Source organism: Engystomops pustulosus, chromosome 3 (assembly GCF_040894005.1).
Source record: "Engystomops pustulosus chromosome 3, aEngPut4.maternal, whole genome shotgun sequence".
NCBI lineage: Eukaryota > Metazoa > Chordata > Amphibia > Anura > Leptodactylidae > Engystomops > Engystomops pustulosus.
This window is the reverse complement of record NC_092413.1, coordinates 203561769-203577702: the sequence shown is the minus strand read 5'-3', so window position 1 is coordinate 203577702 and position 15934 is coordinate 203561769. Positions and strand designations below refer to the sequence as shown.

Below are 15934 nucleotides of genomic sequence, written 5' to 3'. Positions count from 1 at the left end.
GTAGTAGCGCGTAAGACGTATTTCCGGCTAAGCCGTGGAGGTTGGCACTCAGGCAAAGGTGGGCGTGGCCTGTTCTCCCGCTTCCTGCAGTCTGTGGCAAATTTGAAGTAGGTTGTGTGTAGCGGCAGCGCTCGTGAGATTGACAGCGCCGACAACTGGATGAGGCGGTTACCGGGAAAGCCGGTAGGAAAGGTAAAGACTCTCTCACAACCAATCACAGTGCAGCTTTCTTATCACCAGAGCTGGTTTAGAAATATAAGAGGTATTCTGATTCGTTGCTTTGTGTAACAGACTTTCTCATAGACGGAACTGACTCCTGGTGAATGATGTGGTGGGTTATGGCTGAGTCTGCGGGACCCCCCTCTCTTATTACTAGAATGTGGGTCTCCAGTCCTATGCTTTGGGGTGCTGTCTCTTCTCCAGGCATGCTGGGAGTTGTAGTTACTCAGCAGTGTTTACATTTGCGTTTAGAGCCCGTCCATCCAAAATGTCAGACAGAACCATTAACCCTGCAGATGCGGTGGGTTAATTAGACCGCGGTATATGAGAGTTTACTTTCACTTCATACAAAGCCAAAGTAACAAAATGACACCCACTCATGCGGAGATGAGGGAATGCAGATTATTAGTAATTGTGTAAGGTTGTCATGGGTCAGGCGCCCAAACACGACCATCTGGTCCGTTCATATCTAAATGACGCAGAGGGGAGGGCTAGTGCTATGTTCAGTGGAGAAATCTCACATAGAAGTACATTTCAGTGCTCCAAGTCCAGCTACAATTCTGGAATATGAATTCATTTTTGACAGTCCTGCTGTTACTAACATGATGCTCAAAGGTATGGTTACACAGATGGGTAGGGGGAAAGAGTGCTACTGCTCCTTCTGGGGAATCAGCTGCTTGTCTGTTACGAGGGAAATATGGTTTTGGCCGAGGCTTTGATGTCACTTCTATTTGGTGAAATTATCTTGCTGCTACTTTTACTTGGAGAAAACTGGAAAGGATCATGACCCCACTGCTCTGACTACTAATGGGGTGTGATAGGATTTTCTGCCTCTAATGCTATTACTCCTATAGGGGAGCTGATCCCTGCTTCCACTTCTACAGAGGGGTTGCGGGGCCTCTGCTATTACTAAGGGTTAGAGATGAGCAGGCCTGAAGTGTGGGTGTTCTGGGCACGTTCTTCCCGTCCTGTACAATTTAAGGTTAACTAGCCATAGCTACTAGCCCCCCCCCCCCCCACCCCAGGTAGTAATAACCATAAGTAATTGTTAGGGGTGTTCATTTTCTGGATTGGGTGTCCGGCAATATGTCCGGGTCAGGAGGATTGCGCCAGGACGCGGAAACCAACTTTTGGAGTCCGCGTATCTCTACTGGGGGCTCATGCACATGAACGTCTGCAATGCATGGAGCCGGGGACCTGAACTGGGAAAGAGGCGGAGAGGCGCCGCTGCCATATGGGATCATGTTTGGCAGTGCTCCCACATCCTGGATGCACCTCGGTGACTGTCTCCTTTGTTCTTTAATACTTGGAGTAGATAAATGCTTTGCCTTCCAAATTGTTATGCAAAGGTCATTGCTCTCTAATTGACGGATTTGGTTGATGCAAATGAGTTTTATTGTTTAAACCACCAACAGACCTGCACCTGGACAACTTCTGGTGGTCATCCAATAAGTGGTAACCTTCCTGGAATAATCTTTATACGGAATATGATGGCGGTCTATACAGATTGTTAAGAAGGAGTGGCCTCCTCGGACCATAGGACATCATTTTCATTTTTCACGGGGGTCTTCGCTTCCAGTGTTAGAACAGAAAAACTTGACATTCCTCATAGTAGCAAAATGTTATTATTCTTTACTTTAAGTGGAATTTAGAAATGTTGGGTTGTCATAAGAATCAATATTAACACTAAAGCTTCATTACAGACACCTGTGATAACTGCTATAGCTGATTATTGTAGCCTAGGACTAAAGTACGGTAATTACCAACATCCAGAGGTCCGTTTGTAACTAGGGGTCGTCTGTAAGTTGGGTATTCTTAAGTAGGGGACCGCCTGTATAGTGGTCCAAAGTAGTGCATTTAGTGCAACGTTTTGGTCCCAGTGGACCTTCATCGGGGGCTAAACAAAGCACAAATGACATGAGCAGTGCAGGTAAATTGTACATAAGGTGCGATCAGTTGTAGAATCTTCGGATGTAGGTAAAAGGGACATCATTTGCGACCTGTAAGAACAGTGTAGGTGTGACATACCAAGTGAGTAAGTAAATGCAAAAGGATGATGAAGAGCTGTATGGGGGAAATTTGGACAACGATACTTTGAATAAAGAAGAATACAATTTGGCAACTATCCTGTTATGCTCCAAAATCGGGTTGGTATCCTGCTTGTGCACCGGAGTGTAGTGATGTGTAGCCCCTCCAGAGAGAACAGACATTGGTTGAAGTTGGTCCCCGACCCCATTCGAGGCAGATTTTTTTTTTTTCTTTTTTACCAAACTGGGCACCAGGGGTTTTCCATATTCCTTAAAAAAAAATCGACTTTAGGTAGGTTTCCGTTAAAGGACATCTACCATCAGATTACCTGATGGGTAGATGACTACCAGGTACTACCCTGTCTCATCACTGTGTGTCCTAAACCTCATTTCTTACATTTTTGCATGGCTGCATTTCTGTAAAAAATAAGTTTATGGAATATGCAAATTAGCCTGTGGTGCTCTACAGAGCACACAACGCTATGGTACGGGGTTAGGCCTTGGCCTGTTCGTGTATGCGTTTCTATGGAAACATATGCGATCGGTAACCAGAACCCAGTGTCTTGCATTAAAACAATGTACCCTAATTGATATGCAAAAAATATATATCTTTGAGGGTGCGTTCACACATGGCGTAACCGCATGCATTATACAACGCATCATGACAGCTAAGAGGAGATTTGCCCGATTACATTGCCATCGACATTGCGTTTAATGCATGTGTTACCGCCACGTGTGGACGCACTTTCATACACAAATAAAATTTGCATAATAATTTGGAGACTCTCTTCTCTTTTGCATCAGATTTGATATTTTGGGGAGAAGCGTTTTGTAGCTGGTTTCCTGCACTGACCCGACTTCTCATATGTATAGTAACATTTGGTTAACTTGGATCTTTTGCAGATTTTTAGAAAGATTTTGATTGCTTGATGAGCAATGGGTAAAAGAAAAGAAACAAGCCCCCTAACCACCTCCGGACCGGAGAAGAGGGCAAGAGCGGATGATGAGGAGCAAGTGGTGAAGAGTAAATCCAAGTCGGTGAGTAGAGACCACTGTGTTACTAATGGCGATCAGTAATACAAGCCCTGGGGAGAAGGACCCTCACTCCTAGTGTATCATATGGCCATGTTATTACTCTGTAATGTCTTATTTTCTCTGTCTATATCCCCCATGATCTGTAAAGCGCTGCAGTATATGATGGCGCTATATAAATAAAGGTTTATTTATGTATAATTCGATCTTATTGTAGAACACGGCTGAGGTCGGAATCATAGAAAGCATTTCCCTGAAGAACTTCATGTGCCATGCCATGCTCGGACCTTTCCAGTTTGGACCAAACGTCAACTTTGTTGTCGGGAACAATGGAAGTAAGTGACACGTTCACTTCCCTTCACCAATTAAAATGTGGTTTCTCCCAGAGATCCACGACCAGTCCATAAGTAGTTCATAGACCGTGGTTGTTTTTGTGTAGATAAAGTACCGTCTTTCTCCAGGAATAAGACCATGTGCCGTGGTTGGGGATATTAATGTTTGTTACTAGGGCTTATTTTCGGAGAAAATGCGTCATCATTTTAAAGGTTGCTTACTGTCAGTGAATGAAAACATTGTGTGTCAGCTTCTGTGCTGATACAAGCCCATGGCCTGGTGGAGGAGGGGTGAGCTCTACTTCCCTCTCCATAGTAAGCAGGATCCAGTCACTGTACGGTGAGACAGTATGTGCACACCGCACCGTGACTGAGTGCCATAGACCTCTGTGGGGGCCATGATCTGGCCACAAATTTTGGGTCTCAAATCATGGCCCCCATATTGGTTGTTTTCATGCCTCCTTAGGGTACATTCAGGCATATATCCGTCCGTAAACATGCCAGATATACACCCCCCCACGACGGCCTGTGTGAATGGGTCTTAACAGGTTTCTCCTGTATTCAGTTTTGACATTTTGTAATTATTTTTTTGAATAGTTTCCACTGAGCCACGGGCCTGCAGGACAGATCCGTCCCAAATCACGAGTCAGGAGAGGAGCATAGGGCCTAGGGTGCCTTGACAATCATCCTTTCCAACATCAACAGCCGTCTTCTCTTCTGTGTGGTGTTTGAAAGTGGCTTCAGATCAGGTAGATGTGATGATGTCATCACTTCACATTTGCCTGGTTCAGAGCGCGTATGGACGCCGCACAGAGAAGAGAAGGCTTCTCGTGCTTCTCCCTCAGCGAAACCTACATTGGGGGAGGGGGGCATGGTGCTGCATGGGCACTGTGACTACTGGTGCCATGCGCAGGCACTTTGACTGTTGTAGAGGCACATACTGGCCACGCCGGTGTCGCTGGTTCCACTTTGTGGTTGCCCACTAATGGCTGATTAGAATTGTAACACTGTATACATGTAACTACTACACAGCTCTAGTAGATACATTTATACTGTAATAAAATGACATTCAGCCCTTTTAAGGCAACAAGAAGGCTGATGTTGGCTTAAAATGAGTATGACGCCTCTGTACTTGGCAATGAGACCCTGCAATTAATAGACAATACACGGCAATACGCTTACTACTCAACAGACCCGGGGCAAGTGCTGGGCTTCTAGGAGTAGTTGCAATATATTGACTCCCTGTCCTAGTGGGATGAGGTTACAATGGAAGTCTTCTCCTCTTCCTAATATGTACTATATCTTGATATCCACTGATTCCTTGCACAATCTTCTCACAAGACCTTTTTTCTTTTCTTTATAGGCGGTAAGAGTGCGGTTCTGACGGCTCTTATCGTAGGACTGGGTGGAAAAGCCGCCATCACAAATAGAGGAACATCCATCAAGGGATTTGTGAAAGATGGACAGACGTAAGTGTCACTGGTCAATAGTTTTTCCTTAAGGGGGAATTAAAGGGGGAAAAAAAACCCCTTCTCTGGCTGCCATTTTCCATGCACTGGTCTTTGGTACTGATGACTCCGCCAATAGTACCTAGGGTCACAGGACACAATTCAGCCAATCAGTGGCCTCCTTTGACCGCGGGACATCACTTTTGTGGGCAGAATAGGTCCCTGCTTGGCAGGGTCCGGACACTTCCTTTATTTATTTTTTGCACTCCTGCATCGACCTTCGGTGGAAAACCCATTGAAAGATTTGCTACCATCTGCACTGTTATATCGACCCGTCACACACTAGGAGGGCCACATACATGTAGACAGAATACAAAACTCATATCTCTCTCACTATTGGTTCTTCACGAGACCATCTACCTTTATTCACTGTCCAGGCCTTGCTTTCAGGTCAGCGGATATCTCCATCAAGCTTCGGAACCGAGGACACGATGCATTTAAACCTGACGTCTATGGGGAGTCTATTGTCGTACAGCAGCGCCTGACGTCAGACGGGGGTCGCAGTTATAAGCTCAGAAGCTCCACTGGTAACTGCACATCGTGTACATGATGCACTCGCCTCGTACCACTCTCCATATTAAATAAATCTGACAAGCAGAACCAATTGTGCGTTTTGCACCATTTATAACGCTACAAGTGGAAAGAGGGAGATTAATAGAAAAAAAAACCTGCAGCTCGTGATCCAGACTCTGCATATATTCTGCAATATCGTGCAGGCGCTGTAAGCCGCACAGCTGTAAATCACCCACTGGTGACGCACCAGACTTTGTAGTTTTTATTTTTTTCGGCTTTGATATTTCTTCACCAATTTATCTTTTCTTTTTTAATCAGATTGATCTTAAGTTTTTAAACCTTTTTTAGACATAACAAACATAAAATGACCCCTTTCCTTTAAACAGAATTAATCTTTTCTTACCTTGTGTATTAAAGGCTCATTGGTTTCCACAAAGAAGGAAGAACTCACTGCAATCCTGGACCATTTCAATATACAGGTAAATTGATCGGTGATGATTGTGATCATATATTGTTTGGACTTGTCGTTTACAATATTTAAAAAGAACCCAGACCAAAATCTTTATACTGTGACGGGAATCAAAATTTCATGATGGAAACTGTATTGAAGGCAATCTTCGTACCATCGGCTTTACCATGCGTCCCTCTGGTGCGATGTGACCGGCAATCAGACCCCTCCGCATTGCATAATATGCTTCTGTATGGACAGGAGGTCAGTTTCTCTATTCATTCTTATGAGACTCGCATCCAGACTCAGATGGAAAGAATGGACCAGAAAGGGAGCGGATAATTCCCACAGAAAGTTAACGGCAACCTGTCACCAGGAATGTGATTTTTAGCTGGCGACAGGTTCCAGTAGCCTATGCTATGCTGATTTTCAAAATAACCCCTATCAAGCTTCCATAAAAGAGCACAAATATGCCTCAATCGATAAATAAATCAAAATCTTTATTATAATTCCATTCGACAGTATATTACAGCAAATACATCAATACTAAAAAACCCCATTAAAAAAGGACATCTAAAAACACAAATACGGACAGTGTGGGAAAACTGGAGGGGTAGACTATTACATGTATATACAACGCTGGTGTTGGCCTAACACTATCCAGGCCGATGTAACATTATATATGACAGGTACTGCTATTGCGACATGCCCAATTCAGAAAATTAATATTGTACAATGTATTAACACATATGCAAACATATGTCACAACCACAAAAGTATTAACCAGTGTCCACCAGACGGCATGACAGCCCTACCAGTACACACTGTCCGACACTCCAATGCACTTTTTGCACCCTGCTTCGTCAGGGGGTGTGTGGTCCGTGTGTAACACTCAACCTTAAATGTAAAGTGGACAGGTGAACTACATACCGCAATTAGTGCTAAGTCGGCGCATGTACGGAGACCGCGGATGTCCCGTCTTCGGCGGTCAGCGCCACGGAATCCGCAACTTCAAGAAGGTATCGTGAGGTCCTAATTGACACCCGCCGGAAGCGGAAGGGACCACAGGTCTGCAGACATGCGCACAGCACCTTGCGGTGGCCATTTTTTAGAAGCCCACTCAATTGTACAGAGTGGCCATCTTTGTCAGGATTCTGAATCATTTCAGTTGTTTATAGAAGTTTAATTCGCATTACCTGGCTCCCTGCCAGCAGCATGTGGGGAGTTCAGGGGAAGGAAGTGGGGAGCAGCTGCAGCCTATGTGTGCCTGTGTCTTAGTCTCCTCTCCTCCACATGCAGGGGGATGGTGAGGGAGAATGCATGAGGCAATACAGGCTGAAGCTGCCCCTTCCCCCGGGACTCATCACACACTGCTGGCAGGGAACTTTGTTATGTATATCAAACTATTATAAACCACTTAAATTATTTAGAATGACGATAAAGGCATTTTAAAAATCGGCATAACTTGGGCTATTGGAACCTGTCACCATCTAAAAGTGAAATTGCTGGTGACTGGTTCGTGACCTAAACTTTGCTTACGAATAAATCCCAGACTTTTTTTTACAGGCCAGAGAATAACTTGCTTATAGATCTAGGCACCATGACTGTGGTAACCCTCATGTATTTGTTATCCTTCTAACATCAACTTTTAATATTAGGCTAATGAACCAGAAGGGCACCGAAGAGTGCTACCAGAGCCTCCTCCGTGCTGTAGATTCAAAGGTTCTTACACTGCACCCCACACGGTGGTGCTCTGCTAACACCCTGCAGAGCCTTAGCATGATTATAAAAGTTGATATTAGAAGGAAGGAGGTCATGGATAACAGATATAAGAAGATTACCACAGTCGCTGTGCTCGGATCTATGAGTAATGTCTCTGGTTTATCAGGATGGTAGATTTGGTTAAGTGTCAGATTACACATTATTATTATTGTTATTATTATTCAAACATTACTGTATGCATGCCCCCTCAGTCATAACCCCTCCTATATCAGCGGTTGTCTGGGCCTAAACATCAAACTTTAGGGTAAGTATAATATTCATGACACTGTTTTGGTCTTTTACTTACCCTTTTTGAGGGGTTGGCCACTTTGCCATACTTAAAGGTTTAAACTGTACCATTACTATGACAATCCACTGACTGGTCTACTTGTCACTTGTAGGTGGACAATCCAGTGTCTGTTCTAACACAAGAGATGAGCAAACATTTCCTCCAATCTAAGAATGAGACTGACAAGTACAAGGTGAGTTGTAGTAGTGGGTGCCGGCCACCGTGTTCATACATTGAATAGAAATCCGTAACTTCTTTCATGTACGGTCACATTTATAACATTTCATTTTTAGTTTTTTATGAAGGCAACACAATTGGACCAGATGAAGGAAGACTACTCGTATATCATGGAGACCAAGACCAGGACTCATGATCAGATCAATTGTGGAGCGGAGGTAAGAGGATATCCTATGTAAGGAATTCATCACCCATCGTAAGGTCTGATGATACATACGGACCAAGCACTTAGGTCCCCTCTCTGTTACTAAAACAGGAGCTGCTGAGTGAATGGAGAGTGATATCTACAGTTGCCAATATATTGTTGACACTGGATAAAAATTTACATTTAAAGGACACGGTCACTAGATTTTACCGCCTGCCAGCCCCACAACGAGGGTATGAAATGTCCTTTCTAGAATTTCCACTTTTTTTTTGTCACATTCCACCTTTTTACCAATTAAAACAAAAAATCTCTTCCAAAGTTATGTGAAACCAGGTAGGGAAGAGTTTTTGGACTTATAGGGTGCAGAGGGAGTGTCAATTTAGACACCTCTATCTTTGGTTCTGAAGCATCTAGAGACATGGTTCTGGTCTCATATTAAAGATAAGAATCTAATCTTTCAGATCGGATCAGGCTTGTAGCCCTGTGAGCTACAGATCAGGAGCTACAGACAGTTGGAGACCTAGACGAGAACTGGAATTTCCTTATCTGGAGCTCACATTTCCATCTAGGTCTGTAACTGTCTGTATTGCCGGTTCTGTAGATCACAGAACCACAAAGGTGAGATTCTTATAAGTAGCATGTGTCTAGGTAGGCGCATCTGAAGCGACTCTCCCTGCAGCTTGTAAACTTGACTTATCTCACACAAAATATGACTCTCCTTTGCTCGTTGTCAAATTACTTTGGAGGAGATTTTTTTTTTTTATAGGGAATTCTAAAAAAAAAGGGCATTTGGTATCCAGCCTGGTAGTTTAGTGGGGTAAAATCTGCGAAGAGGCTGGGTTTTAATATTTCTAAACTTTTCCGAAGCAATGCCGCTGCTTACAGGAGACTCCCCATGTACATAAGGGAGGGGACGCCTATTGTCAATCCATATTGAAAAACTCTCGAAATGTATAATTGAATTATTTGAGAATAGTTTTTACTAGTCAGACAATTGTTAGTTGCAAACCCAGGTCATCCCCCTTCAAACTGCAAATTCATAAGAAAACAAAACCTAGCAATGAAGATAAAAGGATGTTTTACATGTCCCCAGTCAAGGATTAATGTAGTAGTAGAAATGGTAAATAATCATTCCTTTTTTTTTTTTTTTTTTTAGGTTCCTAGTTGGATGCTATTGATTAACCACAAAATAAACACTTAGGAATCTGTATACAAAATAGTTTTAAAGTCCTCTTGGTTGGGATAGGTTTTGTTTTCGGACCAGTTTCTTACGGGAAGCATAGAGGGTCACATTCATTTCTATGGATAATACTATCCATTTGGAAGGCTGTACAGGCAGTCCCTGATTTAAGGACACCCCACTTACAGGATACTCCTGTTACAGATGGACCTCTGGCGAAGCTATCAAGATGCCAGTAATATAATTATAGGAATCTGTCAATTTAGTTTTTTTTTTTATCAATAACATATTCTTTTATAAATACAGTAATAGATTACCACTGTTTTGACTTCCATTGTTTAGTCGCCATGTTACATTTTTGGTTTTAATGGGGTTTTTTTTTTTCTTCCTTTCTTCCTTCTCTCCTCCTTTTCCCTTCCTTCCTTTCTGAGTATCCCCTTACTCCCCCCTCCCCCTCTATTCTTTCTCTTCTCCTTATTGATTCGTCATTAAAACGGTGTACAAATGCTTACAAATTGATAACAATAATATAATGTTTGTCATCCTTTTTGTTCTAAAAGACCAATGGTTTAAAAAAAAAAGATGCCAGTAATTTAACCCCTTAAGAACCAGGCCCTTTTTCGTTTTTGCGTCTTTATTTTTCACTCCCCACTTGAGGTTAAACGCAGTGAAAAACCGTTATTATATTTTGATCGGGCATTTTCGGACGTGTTGATACCTAATGTGATTTTTACTGTATATTTATATCAGTTCTAGGGAAATGGGGGGGTATTGAATTTTTATGTTTTTTTTTAATATAATTTTTTTACTTTTTTTCAGACTCCCTAGGGTACTTTAACCCTAGTTTGTCTGATTGATCCTACCATATACTACCATACTACAGTAAGGCAGTATATGGGGATTTTGCACAGCATCTATTACAATGTGCAGATAGCGTAGATCATGATAGCTTCTTATCTTTGTGTGATCTAAGGCTGTCATGACAACAGATCGCCGCTCCCTGATGATGTCTCGGGGAGCGACGATCGGAGCCAAGATGGCTGCGCCCACATGCCACCAGCAGCTTTGGCAGCGATCAAAGGGTTAACACAGATCGCGGGTGTTAGCGACGGGCGTTTGCTTCATTGTGAAGCAAACGCCCGGTGAGTATGAAGAGGGCTCAGCCCGTGAGCCCTCTTCATACTCCCTCATGCGCAACAAGACGTAAGGGTACGTCTTATTGCGCTCTGGGGTTGAGGACTTGTCAACAGATTTTAACCCCCCTGACTAACAATGCCTGCTGATAAAGGGTTACAAGTCCCTCCCCATATCACCTAAAATTAGCTGTCAGTGAGGCTGTACCTTAATTACAGACATTTTCATGTGGTCAGATACATGCATGGGGTACAGTTTGCTATCATTAAGAGGCTAAAGGACCTGAGATGATGTAACTCTGGTCACATGACTTAAACTGTGACCAGTAAGGAGGCATAAGGCATGTGGAGGATTAGATGGGAGGGGCTGGATGAGCAGGACACGCCCCCTCTGATGCCAGGGAATATAAGATAAAAGACGATTTCTGTGGATGTAAGCAAAACAATTTTTAGCTAAAAGTAGGGGGTTAGTCAGTTATTAGGGCTCTATAAGAACCTGTCATTAGCTGTATATGTGTAAACGTGTGTAAAGGTTCTCTTTAATATATTTTACTGTTGGGATACAATGGTCAACTACGAAGTGTCTGCAGGTCCTATCTTTTGCTGTATGATGCAGCGGCCTCGCTTCTTATGGAGAGGGGAGGGGTAAGAAGCACCAGCCCCCCACTCTCCCCCTACCTCCTTCACCTGGCCATATGCTACACCCAATTACAGCCCCAGTGAGCACAAGGCTGAGTGCAAGGGGCCTTATGTGGATGCCATATTAACCCTGAAATCTAACCAATGCGTTATTTTTCCTTGCAGAGACTTCACGAGTTGAAGCGCGAGTGCATGGAGAAGGAGGAGAAGTTTAAGAGTCTGGCCTCATTAGGGGAAATGAAGGAGAAGCTGGACGATCTCAAGAGGAAAATGGCCTGGGCTGTGGTGAGGCTGTCCCCTTATTACTGTGTCTTCCGACCGGACTGATCACCAGTATCATTAGACTGATCACACGTACTGGTTGAACCCCTTACCGACATGTGACGTAATAGTATGTCACATGCCGGGTACTGTAGTATGGCAGTATATGATAGGATCGTACAGACACCCTAGGGTTAAAGTACCCTAGGGAGTCTGAAAAAAAGTAAAAAATTAAAAAAAAGTTTAAAAAAAAATAATAAAAAAACCTAAAAATTTGAATCACCCCCCTTTCCCTAGAATTGATATAAATATAAATAAATAGTAAAAATCATAACCGCATTATGTATCGCTGTGACCGAAAATGCCCGATCTATCAAAATATGATAACGTTTTTTCACTGCGTTTAACCCCGTAAGGGAAAATCGCACCCAAAGTCGAAAATGGCACTTTTTTGCCATTTAAAAAAAAAATAAAAAATTCTATAAAAAGTGATCAGAAGGTCGTACAGTCCTAAAAATGATAACATTGTAAACGTCATCAAAATCCGCAAAAAACGGCACCACCCACCGCTCCGTCCACCAAAGTATAAAAAAGTTATTAGCGCCAGAAGATGTCAAAATCTCCCAAAAAAATTTTGTACAGGAGGTTTTTTTTTTTTTTTTTTAAATGTATGAAAACATTATAAAACCTATATAAATTTGTTATCCCCGTAATCGTACCGACCCAAAGGATAAAGTAGACATGTCATTTGGGGCGTACGGTGAAATCCGTAAAGAATACGGCACAAATGCGTGTTTTTTACCAATTTCACTGCATTTGGAATTTTTTTCCCAGTACACGGGATGGAATATTAAATACCACCATTTTTGTAGTGTAATTTGTTACGCAGAAATAAGCAATCACACAGCTCACAGATTTTTGAATGTGGGGAGTGAAAAATGAAAACACGAAAACGGGCCGCCCGGGGGGGAAGGGGTTAAAGGGATATGCCAATACCCCCAGCATTGCTTAGTAATCAATGTCATAATGTTTAGATCGCTACTGTCAGATGGGCGGAGCCTAGGTAACCTCTCAAGGCTACAACTCTCCATCTAGAAAAGTTACCCTAGTGTTATGGTTGATATCATTTTACCTAGAGGAGCCGTCCCTGGGCAGCAGATCTCTGTTCAAGTCATTGTAGAATCCTGAGAGATTCTTGTAAAGTTCTGTTGTTTCACATGTCATTTTTAGGTTAATGAAACTGAGAAACAGATCGTTCCTGTCCGGGACAAGATAGCTGCAGAGGAGGGGCGCACTGTGAAGTTTGAGCAGAAGATCAATGAATGGCAGGTAATTAATTAATGTTATTGGGGGGGGGAGGGGTAGTTCTAGCCTTGATGCACACGCACGTTTAGCGGCATTTATCATAGCAGCCGCTCTGTGCCCACGGCGTATGATAAAGGCCCGGCAAATATAGATAGAACTGTTGGACGGCTGTGCCGCTGGGCAAAAATATACCAGCGCCGATTTAGCATATTTTTATGTAAAATCCTACAAATCTTTACAAGGCTTTAGCAAGTGCACAGGCAAGGGGCAGGAACGACCCTGGCAGCCTGCTCCACCGGCAGCATTGCCCCTACCTGCACCCTCAACCTCCACATGATTCCCACAGACAAGTGTCTCTGGTTTCTCATGATGGATTTTGATGGTAGATTGTGTACATAAGGAATAATACCATCTCTTACCATTATATAAAATGTTTTAAATAGATATATATATCTCCTCCAATGTCATGGAAAATGAGCAGAGAAGAGTCAGTTTTGATGCTGCAGGGGGAGCACTTCAGGCGCTCTCAGCTACAGTTCTTCCGGTGTTATACTAAATATAAGAATATCATATTTCCATTAACACCAGGGCTCTGGTTCCGGAGATAAAGGCAGCTAATGAATGAGGCACTGGATATTTTTCTCCAGCTCACATTTCCAACTATGTCTTTAACTGCCTGTGTCTCTCAGAAACAAAAGTCTTATGTGATCTTAAAGATGAAATTCTTACCTTTAATATGACATCAACGTGTTACTGGTGACCACAGAACTGAAGATGAAGACAACTGAAGTAACTCCTCTTGGGTAAAATCTGACTCTTCTCATTTTCACATTTTATTTATTTTAATAGGTAAACGGGGGAGATTTCACATACTCTACATGAAGGGGCTATGAGTTTAATGGGGTGCAATCTGATGACTGTGTCCCTTTAAATGTGTTTTTCCAGTTATCCTTTGGTGGCAGGGATAGGGGATTCTGTTATAGGGGGGAAAAAAAACAATACTACTCTTCCTCTGGCTCCGTTGTCCCTCCAGGATCCATAGTAATCATGTTACCACTGCCCCTTCTGGTCCTGCCAGGGAAGAGAAGAGCTCAATCAGCTCTGGTCTCACGTGCTGTCTCATTAAATGATTTTTCTATTTTTTTTTTTTTTTTTTTCCATTCCATTTTTAAGGACAAAGTAAAAATTGCTCAAGAGAATTTTCGGGGCCTACAGGAGAAACTGGAGGAGATCAGCAGAGAGGCACAACAACTTAAGCCCCAGGGTATTGCATTGAAAGATGGAATGAATCATAGAAAGCGGGATTATCACGAATCTGAGGTATGCTGTACCGATACTTGCAGGGTTATAGGTCAGCCCAGAGAGCATTCAAATACTAAAAGGGGTTGTACCATGAACCACATAGTATAAGCAGAGATGAATGAAGCTGCAGTAGTGTGACTGCGACTCCTAATAATCACATTCCTATCCCCTATCCTGCAGTAGGATACAGCGTTTATTATGGTTGGCTATAAGGATTCTTAAATCCCCTTTAATCTCTCAATCCATTATGACGAATATGTACATCAATATGCTGTTAAAGGTAGCCTGGCACCAGGGACCCATTTTTTTTTTTTTTTTTTTTACTAAAGACATGTTGCAGCACAGTAAAGTAAAAAAAAAAAAAAACAGCAGCACTGTCCTTTCTATAGGCAGGAATCAATGGGTGCTATCCTGCACTCTCAAAAAGAGTCCATGAATATCCAGAGAAAAAATGGCAGCGCTCCAATACAGTGAAATCAGTGGCGTTTATTCCACCCTCTGCAACATTTCAGCTGTAATCCCAGCCTTGAATTTCTGCTTTCTCTAAGCATTTGCTTTACAATATAATTGTGTGTTATAACTTGCCTTGCACCCTGACGGAATCCTCTGTGTAGTCCCAGGGGTTGGGCTTTGCTTTGGATGCATTTCAAAAACCATGTTATTTGTCTGTGCTGCAGACTCCTCAGCTCTCAGCCCCCACCTTTGTGCTCCTGTACAGCTCCTCCCTCCTGATCCATCACAGAGCTTACAGAGTGGTGATCTGACATAAGTGGGAGAGGGAAGAGCTGTACAGGAGCACAAAGGTGGGGGCTGAGAGCTGAGCAGTCTGCAGCACAGACTAGTCTCATGTTGTTTTTTGAAATGCATCCAAAGCCCAACCGCTGGGACTACACAGAGGATTCTGTCAGGGTGCAAGGTAAGTCACAAACACACAATTCCATTGTAATGCAAATGCTCAGAGAAGGCAGAAAGGCATCTGTGCACTGCAGCTGTAATGGGCTTCTACAATCTGTCTTTAGTGAAAATGAGGTCCTTAGTGACAGGTTCCCTTTAAGGATTTCTGTAGAGGATTCATTGTGTGAATATGGAAAAAAAACCTTTATTTTCTCGTTTTATCTTTAGGTTTTGTATAACCGCTACAGGATGGAACTAAAACGTTTGGAGAGGGATGCGGAGCAGCTGAACAGACGGATCCACGAGCTACAGAACAGGTGCATGGAGAACGATGGACTGACGTGTAGAGAAGGGTCTTTACTCCTTAAACTCCATTAACCTACCTGTGCCCATGTAAAGCCGAGGGGCTATTAAAGGCAGTTTCCAGGATAACAATATTGTAAAGCCATTCGTAGAACAGGCCCTATTTTTAGCAGCTTATAAATACAAAAGAAGTAGTAGACAGCACTGTGCTTGAATTAGTGGTTGAACTGAGTCGCTGCAGCATAGTTCCCCTTAAAATGAATGAGAGCTGATCTGCAGTAACCTGGTCTGACCACTACACAGTTAACAGCGCCGTCTGCTTTCACATTTTTCTATTTTTTGGGCACTATCAACAGGTATCCTCATAGCTGTCCCAGAGAAGTGCTGGAGCGTAGATTGGCCACAT

At 42.9% G+C, this 15934-nt stretch overlaps 1 protein-coding gene across 3 annotated transcripts in view; it reads left to right on the top strand.

Moving 5' to 3' along the window:
* Positions 1-15934, top strand: part of SMC6 (structural maintenance of chromosomes 6) — a 29974-nt gene that overhangs the window by 277 nt on the left and 13763 nt on the right. Inside the window, exons 1-12 of one of the 3 annotated variants that reach the window (XM_072143618.1) lie at positions 43-192; positions 3150-3284; positions 3496-3613; positions 4974-5079; positions 5509-5645; positions 6049-6110; positions 8242-8322; positions 8423-8524; positions 11629-11748; positions 12955-13053; positions 14203-14349; positions 15454-15542. In XM_072143618.1, the coding sequence (XP_071999719.1) occupies positions 3183-3284; positions 3496-3613; positions 4974-5079; positions 5509-5645; positions 6049-6110; positions 8242-8322; positions 8423-8524; positions 11629-11748; positions 12955-13053; positions 14203-14349; positions 15454-15542 (1163 nt within the window). In that variant the 5' untranslated portion in view covers positions 43-192; positions 3150-3182. Of the gene's footprint in view, positions 1-42; positions 193-231; positions 332-3149; positions 3285-3495; positions 3614-4973; positions 5080-5508; positions 5646-6048; positions 6111-8241; positions 8323-8422; positions 8525-11628; positions 11749-12954; positions 13054-14202; positions 14350-15453; positions 15543-15934 lie in introns of those variants that run through there. The other 2 variants (XM_072143619.1, XM_072143621.1) reach the window with 2 other exon arrangements.